At 43.3% G+C, this 13,172-nt stretch overlaps 1 protein-coding gene across 2 annotated transcripts; it reads left to right on the top strand.

Moving 5' to 3' along the window:
- The first annotated feature begins 366 nt into the window (after positions 1-366).
- Positions 367-10,695, top strand: nkx2-2 (NK2 homeobox 2). 2 transcript variants are annotated; one of them, XM_033026202.1, is made up of 3 exons: positions 367-687; positions 8,606-8,923; positions 9,429-10,695. In XM_033026202.1, the coding sequence occupies exons 2-3, from the start codon at positions 8,665-8,667 to the stop codon at positions 10,007-10,009; spliced, it is 840 nt and encodes a 279-aa protein (XP_032882093.1). In that variant the 5' UTR covers positions 367-687; positions 8,606-8,664; the 3' UTR covers positions 10,010-10,695. The 2 variants fall into 2 exon arrangements, with proteins under 2 accessions (XP_032882093.1, XP_032882094.1); XM_033026203.1 differs by lacking the exon at positions 367-687 and having other exon boundaries at positions 7,425-8,923.
- Positions 10,696-13,172: the final 2,477 nt, after the last annotated feature.

Genomic DNA, 13,172 nt, shown 5'->3' with positions numbered 1-13,172 from the left:
GGGGGTGGGAGGGGGGTTCAAATTGGTCGCTGTCAATATAGCAAGGAAGGAGAGAGCGAAGTGGAGCGAGAGGGAGATATCGAGGAGCGTTGATTTTGAGACTTCGATTATCAACCAGAAGCAGCCAACTTCTTCTCTTCCCCATGGGTCTGTCCCGGGGATGGACGGGCGCGTTCAACGTCGACCAGTTGGCTTCGGGGGGGTGGGTGGGGAAAGCGTGCGTGTGGAAGGAGGGAGGGAGGGAGGGAGGGAGGGAGCAGGTGGTTGAAGAAGCGGCTGCGGGGGTTGGTGGAGGGGGGGGGGAGGGGTGAAGGGGGGGGGAGGGGAGAAAGCAAGAGACTAAAAGCGCTATCAAAAAGTAAAGTGTGTTTGCATTTATGGCCAATTTATTACCAATGAACATATGGTCTGTATTTCGCCTCACGTCATAATCGCGAAGAGCAAACAGCGGGCAATCTGAGAGTGTGCATGGTGTATGGCCACTCGCCTGGTTGTGTAAACGCACTTGGACAATATTAAGAGTGGATCATTTTTTTGTGAGTCCCTGGGTATATAAAGCGCATCAGTCTTATCTGTGCACGCACTCCTGACTTTCCATTTGGAGCTACTTCAACGACATCCGAGCATTAAAAAAAAAAAACCAACCAAACTGGCCGCATCAGTCACTCCTCTCCGGCTCTCTGACAGGTGAGTAGACTCTGTCAGCACTTTTATTTTCTAATGGATTTGCATTTCATCCGATTCGCGGTACTCGGGGGCTGCTGCCGTTTGCTCCTGTTTTTTCGCGTCCTCGGCTGTAAATGTTGGTGGATGCACTTCAAGAGGATGAAAATGAACGCGGCATGGATTCAAATAGAAAATGCCGTGGCTGGAATGAAGGTTTTTTTTTTAACATTTCGCAGCGGGATTAAGTCCTCTCAACGTTCCCTTGTCATCCGGATATTTTACCCGTTGCATTTTCCGCCCATCCCAGATGCAATTAGAATGAGGAAATGTCCACGCGGGAATATCTACCGATATATTTCGATTGCATTCAAATCGCATCGGCCGCCAGCGCACTTTAATAGTTCACTGGCAGTGTGTTGTTTTATAACCTGGATGTCCTGGCCACGCGAGATAGCAGTTAGCACGCTATCAGGTCGGGGCAAAGGTAAAACACGGCCATCCCACCCTGCTACAAACAAAACACATCTATAACTTCAACCTTTTAAGTTCGCACTATTTTACGCACCCTTAAATCCCTCGCCCACACACACACACACACACACGTACATCGCTCCAGCGTCTCTTTTCCCAATTCCCCAGCTAACTCAGCCCCCCTCCAAATGCATTCATGTGAATAAACGGATATCTATCTGGTGGACCCATTCTGAATAGTCGCCAAGCACAAAGTGAATAGAACTCACCTGGATACGATGCGCCCATCGTCGATGCTTAAGCGGGAATTGGAATTAAAAATATACTCATTTGACCTACAAATTCGCGGCTCCGATGAGTGTTGATATGTACACGCCAATTGTACTTCAACTATTCAACCCACAATATACTCAGACTTTCGGACTTAAATTTTAAATCTGAATTTTGAAAGAGACGTGTATGATATCTGAAGAAGTATCTAAAGAAATCGGCCTATAAAGCGAGTTAAGATAGCTGCTAGAAATCCGAGAAAAATTGTACAGGCTCTACATTTACAGGGGGGAAGGAGGAGGAGGGGGGGGGGGGGCAGAGGACTTTCCGATGGAGATCCCTGACTGTTGATAAACCTCGTATAAACTAGGTATAGGTGCGGTATAAACTAGGCAAGAAGCCTCAATCACTAAAATCGCTGTCCCCTTTTTACGTCCTCCGGGATACACCCATTTTTTATTGAGGGTGACTGGAAGCCGCTGTTGTGACAATTCTCCATTATGTCAGTAGAGTTCGCCAGTGTATTAGGAGTACAACTCTTGCCTCACTTGACGTGTAACGGGCCAGCGTCGCCAATTTCTGGTCGGTTTCGGTTATACGTTGTGGTCCGTGTTCCATGTGCAAGCCTGGCAAAAATAAAAAAGAATTGCGGGTACACATGTAAACAAAAAAAAAGGTCCGCTATTAAGAAATACCCCTCAGAACCTGAAGTCAAAGGTCATAGGTGTTCTTTTGTAAAGGCGAGGCCAAGCTGTGGACATTTGGATCATTTGATCATGATAATCCCATTCCTTCTCTCCAGAGATGCTGCTTGTCCCGTTGAGTTACTCCAGCATTCCGTGTCTATCCGTATACCCCAACCTCTCCAATATCACCTGGATAGAACCCGGTTAGTTTTCTATACGTTTCATCGCGTCTTAATTCTGAGAAATGCAGATACTCTTTTTTTGTTTTCACAAAATATAGTATTAGGACTTTGTATAATGTACAAATATTAGCATTTTGTGGTGCATACACTCCATACGGTCCTTCCAGCTAACAATTTGACAGCACTGACTCGCGTTTTCCAACCAAGACATTGGTTCTCCTCTCTAAGGAGCCGTCTTGGAAATGAGTACCACCTCACGCCACTCGGCCAACAACATTTTTTTTTAAAGAACATATTAATTAAACGCCTTCGCCCGTGGATTTAAATTTTTTTTTCCCAAGCTAGAAAAAGTGATTGCAAATTAATCGTTTTAAGGTAAAACGTTGCTGCTTCGGTTTACCAAGAAAGGAAAATGTTTTGAAATCTCCCCGTGGGGGGAAAGGCAAATCCTAATGTGACATGTTTAATCATTAGAGAAAGTGAAAGAATAAAGAGAAAGCTTTCGCCTCTGAGGGAAAGAGCTGTTTTATTTTCAAATGAAACGTTAGCAAATGAGGCGCTAAAAATACGACCGGGGGCGTTATTTCAATCGGATTATAGGATGCTGCGTTGTGAGTCCTCTAGGTAATAGCGAAATAGACTTCCCACAAAATCTCCGTGCGAGATAGCAACGCGTTCCTCTTGAATAAACTCAGCGCCTGGTTCGACCTCCATTTATCCACAACACGCAGTGATTTGTTTTTTTTTCCTCTTTTTTTTTCTAACTGTTTAACCTCGGGGGAGGGTGGGGGGGGGGGGTTAAAACAGCTACTTATTATTGAGAAGTCTTGGGTTCGGGCGTGCAAAAAAAAAAGCCTTCAGGAATCTTATGCTAATGACAATTTGAGCAGCACAAAAATCACCTTAGGACATTTTTCATCGCGTTATCGCACCGGGAGCCCTTTGATAACGGGTTTACAATCTTATACCGCAGAACAAGCAATTAACTAACTGAAGCATAGACCAATCACATTTTTAAAAACCGTGTCGGTTAAGACATTAGCACAAATGGCTGCAACCAATTTTATCCTTCTGAAACTCTCTTTCATCGTTCCTACCTGTGACAAATTGCTTTATTGGCGGTACAAATGCGTTATATTTAATTATTGATACGCCCAGACCAATATTTCGAAGTTTAAAACGGGCATTTTGTCAGTTGTATTTTTTTTTTTAACGATCAGCGATTGTCTCTTTTAAACAGAAATTAACTTCAGAATCTGTGCGTCAGTCGCGTTGGTTCTTATAAGGTCCACTTTCTGTGAAGTTCGGAGCCAATACATAATTAGTTTTAAAAATACATTTTCCCGAAACGAATCAGGTCCCGATCCCAATGAGCAATTTGCAAGCTTTCTCTCCGAAAGCCAAGTTCAAAATTGGCCTGCCCTGCAGTCGATATTCTTATATAATTTGCTACGTTATCCACAGTTTGTAAAAAATAATTACATTTTAATAATCCGACAGGCGAAGTAAAAATAAATGTTAAAGCTATTATGTATTAACATTCTATTAGCCGGTCGAGAAATGAGGATGATAATTAGAAAGGATAACTGATAGATTTCCATGTATAATTTAATCAAGATATCATATCAATTTTGTTGGGAAATTGATTTGATCCTCAATATCAATGGAAGCGTAGGTTCGAATCCGTGTCAGCTCTTTAGTTTTAACACTGTTTTATTTTCCCTTTCTAATGATAATTAATCTAAACAATTTAATATTAAATAACGAGAGGGCATGATAAATTAATTTTCCTATCACTGAATTGTAATGGACAATCAATCGACAACGTTAATTCCCAAATAGAACTGCTACGTTAGTATAATTCACTTTTGCCCGTACTCTTCGTGTGTAGGTAGACAAAAAAATGCTGGAGTAACTCAGCGGGATGCTGCCTGTCCCGCTGAGTAACTCCAGCGTGTTGTGTCTATCTTCGGTGTACACCCGCATCTGCAGTTCCTTCCTACACGCTTGATGTAGTGATACCGTTATTATCGACCCTTTAATATGAACTTAAGTATTGCAACCAAAATAGGTTTAAATCGCCTTTATGTTTGTGAAAGTTGCGTCTATAACGCCGAAATCAAATACTCCAAGTTTAGATGATAAAATGGACCCACTTGCCATAATGACCCGAGTCATCTCTTCAAGACATTTGATATCTGTAGCTGCAGTGAAGCCTAAACCAACGTGTGTGTTTATTCAGCGGTTGGCTCCCGTTGAGGGGGGAAGTAAATGCTCGCCTCATCAAATAAATAACTTCAGAAGTAAGTGAGTTTGTTGGAACGGGAGCCCTCGTTTGGCTCCAGTGGGAAAAGACAAATGATGGTGAGTGGGGTTTTTAGGCTACCTGTGAAAGTAAACAGGTAAACACAACTGGAGAGCACTTGAGCTGAAGTACACCCACTTATCCCTGTACACATTTACCTCTCCTTTTCAGACTCTTGTTAGATTGTTCAAATAACTCCTCGAACCTATCAGTCTCTTGAGCAGGGGATTAAGATTTTGTGTAAAGGTCACTTATCTCTTCTTGTTTTAGAAACGCCCTGGAAAAAAAAGCAGCTCAAGTCCAATAGACAATGTGATGATCCCTCTTTCTTTACCCCACCCTCGCCCATCTCTGCATACCGAGCACGTACACTCTCTTACCCTCCACACTATCTCTCCAGAGTTTGGCAGTATCCGTCCCCACCTTTTAGAAAGGCACAATATGATGTCCATCACAGCAAACGGTGTGCCGCTCATCGTTATCAATACGGCAATAGCACAGTTTATCCAAAGACCAACGCACAGTGAGCACCTTTTATTTTTTCTTGGAGGAGTCATAAGATCGTTCGAAGAATAAAACGTGTCATCTGATCCACGCAGCTTTCAAAGCCAATGTTTTATTAATATGTTTGCAAATATATAACACAGACTTCCAACTTTTCAATGTTCGCTGCTGTAACCCTGAGAAAGTGCAAAGAGCAATTTCAAGGATCAACCTTTCACACCAAAGAGGATCAGAACCCGATCGATTGCAGTTGATGTTTAGGGGGAATGCTAGAAACGGTCGAGTTATCAGCATTTCACACTGTAACAGAACACACCTAACCAGGGGCCAAATATGTTCGCAACGTGCGATTTTCAAAGGACATTTTTTTCGTCATCTTTCGATGCATAGAGCCATGGTTAGTCATTCAGGTACAATTCCTCCCCAGCCCATTGAGGACACACATATCAGTGGGATCATTTTGGACGCTGGAACAGGTTTAGCCACAACGTCGGTGCGACTCTCTATGGATCCAATGGACCAAATAAACAAACATGCCATCGTGGACGTGTTTGACTTTACGATAACATAGCACATGGTAATGGGTTGTCCAGCCCTCTGCGGCTGGGCGAATTCACCTTTTCAATGTTCAAATAGCTTAAAGATTCAATACTGTTTGCTCTCCCGGGCGGTGAGAATCATTCAGTCATTTGCGGTCATCGAAATGAGCAGTCCCCTAAGAAATGTTTGCATTAAGGCGAAGAAGTTCATTTAATATTTTGAAGATAGACACAGAATGCTGGAGTAACTCAGCGGGACAGGCAGCATCTCTGGATAGAAGGAATGGGTGACGTTTCGGGTCGAGACCCATTTTACACACTTAATATTTTGCTCCATAGATGCCTTTAAAGGAAAGATAACGGGGTGTGTGTGTGACATATATTGATATTTCAAGGTTTTAGTCATGTTGAACTGTCGCAATGATAATATTCAGGATAATGGGAGACAAGAAATCGTAACCCCCTTCCCTTTCTCGCTGTTAGTGCTTTTCACTATTAGGGTCGGGATAATAGACCAAAACATTTCAAGAAATGCAATTTCGTTCTTCTTGTTCGAAGGTTGTGACTTCAGGTTTAACCCCGATAGAGAGAAAGTCCAGTAATATAATGATGGTCATTCTAATCGTCCCATTGCCCAGCGAAATAAATAAAAAACACTGACTCCAAATGGCATTTTCTAAATCTAACCCGACATTCCACTTCCCCCGACATTGTTTCAACGGGTAACTCTGGACCTGATCTTTGTTCTTGAGAGAAGTGTTAATATTCGTGAATTGTGGTATTCAGTTTTCATTCTAAGCCGAAAGGCTCGCATTGTCGCTAACAAAAGGCAAAGTGTCAAGGCAAATGTGGTATCAAAATTGGTACAAAGTACAGCACCGGTGTCTAACTTGAGCACAACTCCCCAATCTAATGCCCAGTCTTTAAAACCCATTCAAAACAGCTTCTGATCGAATCGATGGTGTAAATCTATTCCGTGCATGGAGGGAAAGTGCGACGAGGGAGATATAGAGAGATGGGGGGAGAGAGAGAGGGGGGGGGGGGGGCAGGGGGGGGGGGGGGGGGGGGAGAGCGCTAACCCGAAATTGCCTTAATATTGTAGAAGGGTTCAGAAATGAATGAAGAGATAGTCCATTGAAAGCAGTTGAATGCCATGACAACTAGGAACAACCTCAGATTTATTCCAAACAGTTAGAACACATTGTACCAGGGCGTCAATCATCTATTATGTCGCGACTGAAATAAATGCAAAAACTGGCCTCGGACAAAGGCTTCCAACAGGACCCGTACATTTGTCTACATTTCCCCCATTGTCCGCAGCTTAGCAATCGGTTTGTATTTGTGTTTGCCCGGGACCGACCACCCAAGATGTGGCGAGGAGTTGGTAAAAACCTGCAGTATTGTCACCCAAATCACATACTAGATGGGCGGCGGAGAGAGAGGGGGAGTGAGGGAGAGAGGGGGAGAGGGAGAGAGGAGAGAGGTAGAAAGAGAGTGAGGTAGAGAGAGGTGGGGGGGGGGGGGGGGGGGGAAAAAGAGAGAGGCAGAGATAAACTGATCAACGATAATAAATTGTCCCGCTGGTGTTGTTGAACTCTAGGCGCTCATAAAATGTGGACTTCTATGAGTGAGTTTGTTTTTGTTTAATCCCCAAGCTCGGCAGGCTTTCCGAATAAAACTGCTCCCGAGAAAGTTGTGAGAAATCAAGACCAGTTGGAATCACCTTAACCGCGACGCCTTTATTGATTAAATAAAGGATCGATCGCACGTAAGGTGCAAATGTGGCGGGGGGGGGGGTTTCCATCATAATTTTATTAACCCAGGATTAAGTTCAACGGTAATCCAATCGAGACCTTGACAGAAACAAACGATTTGGGGTTTTTTTGCATCCCTGGTTGTATTTGGCGCTAGAGAACCCCCAACAGCAGTCAAATGGAAAACGATGAAATGAGGACATAAAGTTATCCGATCTTGTGAGCCGAACTGTGTAACCTAGCTATTCTTAAATCCCCCCCACCCCCTCTAATGATCCAAAGCACAATGCTGCGACACTTGCAGAATATACCTACAGTTTAAGTCAAATTGCAGCAACCGAGACTCTGGCGCAAATGAGAAGGCTATTATCCGGTTTAAGACTTGCAGTTTTGCTTTGCACCGCGTGGAAAAGCGAGGGATAGAGGCAAAGCGGTTTCCAGAGCAATTTGTTAAATAGCGTTTTCAAGTGCGCAGAATATCAGGCTACTTGGAGGTCCTTTGTATGTAAATCGGGTCTAAACAAAAAAAAAGAGAGAGCCCTCCCCATCTTTGTAAATTAATTGACACGTTAGACCACTCATCACAGCGTGAAGCTCCAATGGTGGAGTGTCAGATATGTCTACACCAATACCACCCCTCCCTACCAAGCGCGCACACACACACACACATACACACACACACACATATACCATCCTACAAACCACCGCCTACCTCCGCTGGGCTCACCCCAGCCAGCTAACGCAATTTCACATCGGCAAACATAGTCTTCACCCACTTGACTCCCAGGACCCGCCCACACGTGTTCAACCTTTTGGCACTTTTTTTTTTAATGCTCCCCCCCCCCCCCCCCCCTCCCCTCCCCACCCCCACCATCCTCTCACCCTCTCTCTCTCTCACATACACACACTGTGCAGGTTCATGTATTGTAACCAGCCCGACAGGACCAGATCAGCAGTAGAAATGGCTCATTCCTTCGACCTCACAGTAGGCGCGAAGTAAGATTGGAACAGGGGCGAAGCTTTGATCATTTTGCCAGCCTTACAATATTATGATCCCCCCCTCTCTATCTCTTTCTCTCTTTGGGGGAGAGGGAAGTCACACGTTAAATATTGACACTAACTGGTGTGGTTCGACAGGAGCAAAGCTCGAACAGCACTAAACACCGACCCGCCTTCGCTCTGCGTTTTTTGTGTCTGTGTGCATGAGAGTGTCTCTCTTTTTCAACAGCGGATTGAAAGGGGGGGGGGGGAAAGCTGCAACTTTCCTTGCATAAATTTGGCCAGAATATGTCGCTGACCAACACAAAGACGGGCTTTTCAGTAAAGGACATCTTGGACCTCCCGGACACCAACGACGAGGACGGCTCGGCGGCGGAGGCGACGGAGGAAGACGGCGAGGCTTCCGGATCGCCCCAAACTTCGGGGTTTGCCAGGCAAAGTTCGCTGGAAACTGTACAGAGGCTCCCGCTGAAGAACCCCTTTTACGATAGCGCCGATAATCCGTACACCCGGTGGCTGGCCACGACCGAGAGCATCCAGTATTCGTGTAAGTGTTACCATTCTTCTTCATTGGGGAAAAAAATACAACTTCTAATCTTTGAACAAAATTTCAAATGTAGAAATTATTTATAAAATTATTATATATAAATAATCTTTCGCTCTCTATAGTTAGAGATTCATATCTGCTTCTATCTACATATATAAATATATACACATATAGAGAGAGAGGGAGAGGCGAATATTACAAAGATGTTATAATCAAGTGGACAGGAGAGCGATTTTCTTTTACTTTGCAATAAATGTCAATATAGATTTCAACAATCCCAAAGTTTACATAAAGAAAGGAGAAAATCTGCAATTAGAAGTTAGAGCGTTGTGTGAAAAGTGTGGTGATTGAGGGATTTATTTCCAACCCTGCATTCATACAGTTTGCAAGTAATATGTTCGATATCTGGCTTCACGGTGGCTGGAACGGGTAACAAGAGAAGTGGGCGTTTTATCACTTGGTTCCTGTTAGGGGTGTTGTTTTAATGTATCCTCTTTCTGTGCAGTACACGGGATTTCAACCAGCAACTCAAAACAGCAAAACTCCTCGAGTAAGTCTTCGGATCCTTCGGCGGACGAGTCGCAGGATAATGCAACCGAGACTTCAAGCAACGACAGCGAGTCGGGCAAGAAAAGGAAACGACGGGTACTCTTTTCGAAAGCTCAGACTTACGAACTGGAGAGGCGTTTCAGGCAACAGAGATACCTGTCGGCGCCCGAGAGAGAGCACCTCGCCAGTCTGATCAGACTCACGCCCACCCAGGTGAAGATCTGGTTTCAAAACCACAGGTATAAGATGAAGCGGGCCAGAGCCGAGAAAGGTATGGACGTGAATCCTCTACCCTCACCCAGAAGAGTGGCCGTACCGGTTCTAGTGAGGGACGGCAAACCATGTCACGCTAGTATGGTGACGAACGCTCTCAAAACCCAGGACTTGGCTACGGCCACCTTCCAAGCCAGCATCGCCTTCCCAGCTTATACCACTCAGTCCCTCCAACACATGCAATATAACACCCATTTCAGCTCTGCCAGTAATCCCCAGTATCACACACACCCTCTGGTCCAGAGCCAGCAATGGACTTGGTGAACCGTTGCGTAAGGAAGGACTGCTTGAGAACTGGGCATTATATATATATTAAATGAATATATATAGTATATATGTATGTGCGTGCATGTGTGTGTGTATGTACCTATATACATATATACCGGCACAACATACGTTTGGGACCGTGATTCAGCTGAGCTTTTTTTTGTCGCCGTCTGTTTACAAATTATATTGACTATGAAACCGGTTTTCTGCGTGTTTAGAACTGCGAATTCAGCGCTCTTGTGACTTGTAAAGTATGTCTTTGTATTGTAGGAATGTTTTCTCGTCACTTACATTTGTTGTATAAAAGGCAAGTGAGTACAAAAAAAAACCTTTTGAAATCATGAAGAAACATTTTATTTCGCATTCCCCATTTTTTTTTTTTAATATGAAACTTGAGATATTTATAGCCCTTTGTAATCGGATGTTTAGTTGGGTCCGTTTTTGGTTTTGACGAGGGTACGGGTGGGTTTTGGGGGGGAATGGACTGCCTCGGTCGCGACTGTTTGCCAGAATGAGGGCGTTTGTTAAATGCGAACATTTTTTCCCCGATGTAATTTAGACCTTGTCAAAGAGCCGAAGTTTCCGAGAGTAATGGTATGAATAATGACCAAAAAAAAGCGCCTTGATGAGAGATTTTCCGAGTTTTTATATTAAGAATTTTAATAAAATGTTGTGTCTCAAAATGCTATTGTTTCCCTTCGTGGTGTTAACGGGTGTTTAAAGGGAGGTGAACGCTTTGTGACATTTGCCTAGATTAATTGTCGGTTGTAGTTGAGGCTAGGTAGGTAGCCCTTATGATTTATTAGTTACTACTACGCACCGTAAACTAAATGCCTTGTCCACTTCTAAAATTATTTATTTTCCCTACATAATTTCCAACCGCATAGTAAGCTAAAATCACAAATCACGAGCGAAAGAAAGCAAGAGAGAGAGAAACAAAAACCATTCGATTTTCACTGGTTTAAAACGCGTTCAATTGCAATGATTAAAATGTGAAGTTTCGGCAGTCTGACTGGAAAGGCTACCTGCGTCGTCTCAAAGGCTAGCGGGGGGGTAAATCAATACTGAAATAAACGCACTTAAACTTCACTCAAAGTTAGAGTGCTTCTTCAGTTGAGGGGCTTTTGAAGGAATACAATCTCAATGGGTTGACTTTCACCATGATGATTTGCGCGGTCTAATCCAAGAACCTGCCTAGTAACTTCTTAAATTATGGGGTGGTTTCGTGGCAGGTAAATAGACAATTGACTCTCAAAGCCTCTCGCTTATTTGTTTGTTTTTTTCTTAATAGAAAGGTCAACAGTAGAAGAAGGCTTGTTCTAAAATAAAACAGAAACATTAACGAACGGGATTTCTCGGTAACTCGGTGTTTTAGAATATATATATGTTGATCCGAATTCGACGCAAATATTTCAATTGACACCCTTTAAGTAGCTTTGATACGGCGCCACCAAGTCAGTAATTGGCTTGCGATTTAGGCTCTTCCTGTAACCCCGTACAATCCCAGCTCTAACGGCGTGCAAACGAATGTGCAGTTGTTACCATTTATACACATTGCCGCTCGCGTTGTTTCAAACGTCCACGGACAGAGCAAAACTCACAGGCTGCAACCCTCGGGCGAATAAAAAAGACGGGAAACTTGCAATAATTTATGACAAGTTTACGAAAGGCTTTTTTTTGAAGAGCCCTCGGGGACGTGTGTAGCGGATCAACGCACGCAAAACAAACTGGCCGGTCCCAACTGAATTTTCAGCAAACCTATTGGTGATTATCAGATTTAATTCAATATCTAAAGTAAATATGATTATCCGGAGGATATCGAGGGCGCCTTGCGTTCTGCACAGCTAGAAAAAAAACACCGTTCAACCAGGCGATTTTATTTTCATTCACGTTCTCACCCTCCCGTTGCCAAGAATTCGTGGGAATGAAATATTTCCCTGTTTCGATGGCAATGTGTAATATAAAACCGTCATTAACCTGCAAAATTCTTGTCTCTATTCTAGTATATTATTTCTATCTATGACTATGACTCCGTGACTCCTCGATGGTGTTGTAATAATGGGTTTTAAAACAACGAGCTGCACGTACCACCTTGCATCTGATAATACTGCTGAAGGGAAAATTGCGCTGAAATTCCGATTTGGCTTCAGTGATAAATTGGAACAATGAAATGAGCTTTCAATTTAATTTGTAAATTATTATTATTATTATTATTATTATTATTATTATTATTATTATTATTATTATTATTATTATTATTATTATTATTACTTTGGGGGCAGTCATTTGCCAAAGATAATTCAAACAGGGCAATATTGACACTGCTCGGGATTTAACGTCTCAGGAACTATTGAAGGGTTGGCCCCTTCACTGAAACAAACTTGGATTAAAAGGGATTAAAAGTAGGGAAAATGTTGAGGACATTTAGTGTGAGCCGCCATTGTAAGAGTAAACAATGTAATTACTCGTTACTTTCGAAACTCTTAAGCAGAACAGGGAGTAGTTTGGGAACCCATCCAGTCAATCAAGTGCCTGGGATCTTGTGCGGTCCCCCAAGTTCCTAGGCCCCATATTTCACACATTGACGTGGCGGGTATGTGTAGTCTATCTTTGCACAATATACAGTAGCAAGACAAAACAGCACAAAGGACGCGGGCTGGTAGTTGAGGATGTTAGAGGCGTGCATATTAACAAGGCAGAAATTCAGTCTCGGTGCTATTCAGCTACTATCACAAACCAGTGCATCCCGAGATTGAGGGAGAGGTAGGGAGGCGTTTTGTTGTGCCTGTCACTTGGTTCCATTGTCACTCTTCTTGTACATGCTGTACTCCATATGTGCAGCTGTGCCTTGGGAGGGGTGAAAGGAAACCTCACAAAAACCAAATTGTGTCGAGCTTTCAAAACCAGCATTGTTGTCTCTGAAAGGAGGACAAATTAAAAATTCGTGTTATATCTATTCTGGAACTCTTCTTTCACAGATAACAGCGATCCCTTTTTCTATATATCGACCAGAGTGTGTCGCATTAATTCAAGAGGAGAGAGCTGTCCAAACATGTTTAACTGTTTCTATCTATAAGTAATGCCAAAATGCCCTAACAGTTTCTTTATACTTTGCAAAGAGCTTTAACCCAATCTTCCCCTGTTCTAAATAGGGGCATTT

Source organism: Amblyraja radiata, chromosome 8 (genome assembly GCF_010909765.2).
Source record: "Amblyraja radiata isolate CabotCenter1 chromosome 8, sAmbRad1.1.pri, whole genome shotgun sequence".
NCBI lineage: Eukaryota > Metazoa > Chordata > Chondrichthyes > Rajiformes > Rajidae > Amblyraja > Amblyraja radiata.
This window is presented reverse-complemented; position numbering and strand designations above follow the sequence as displayed.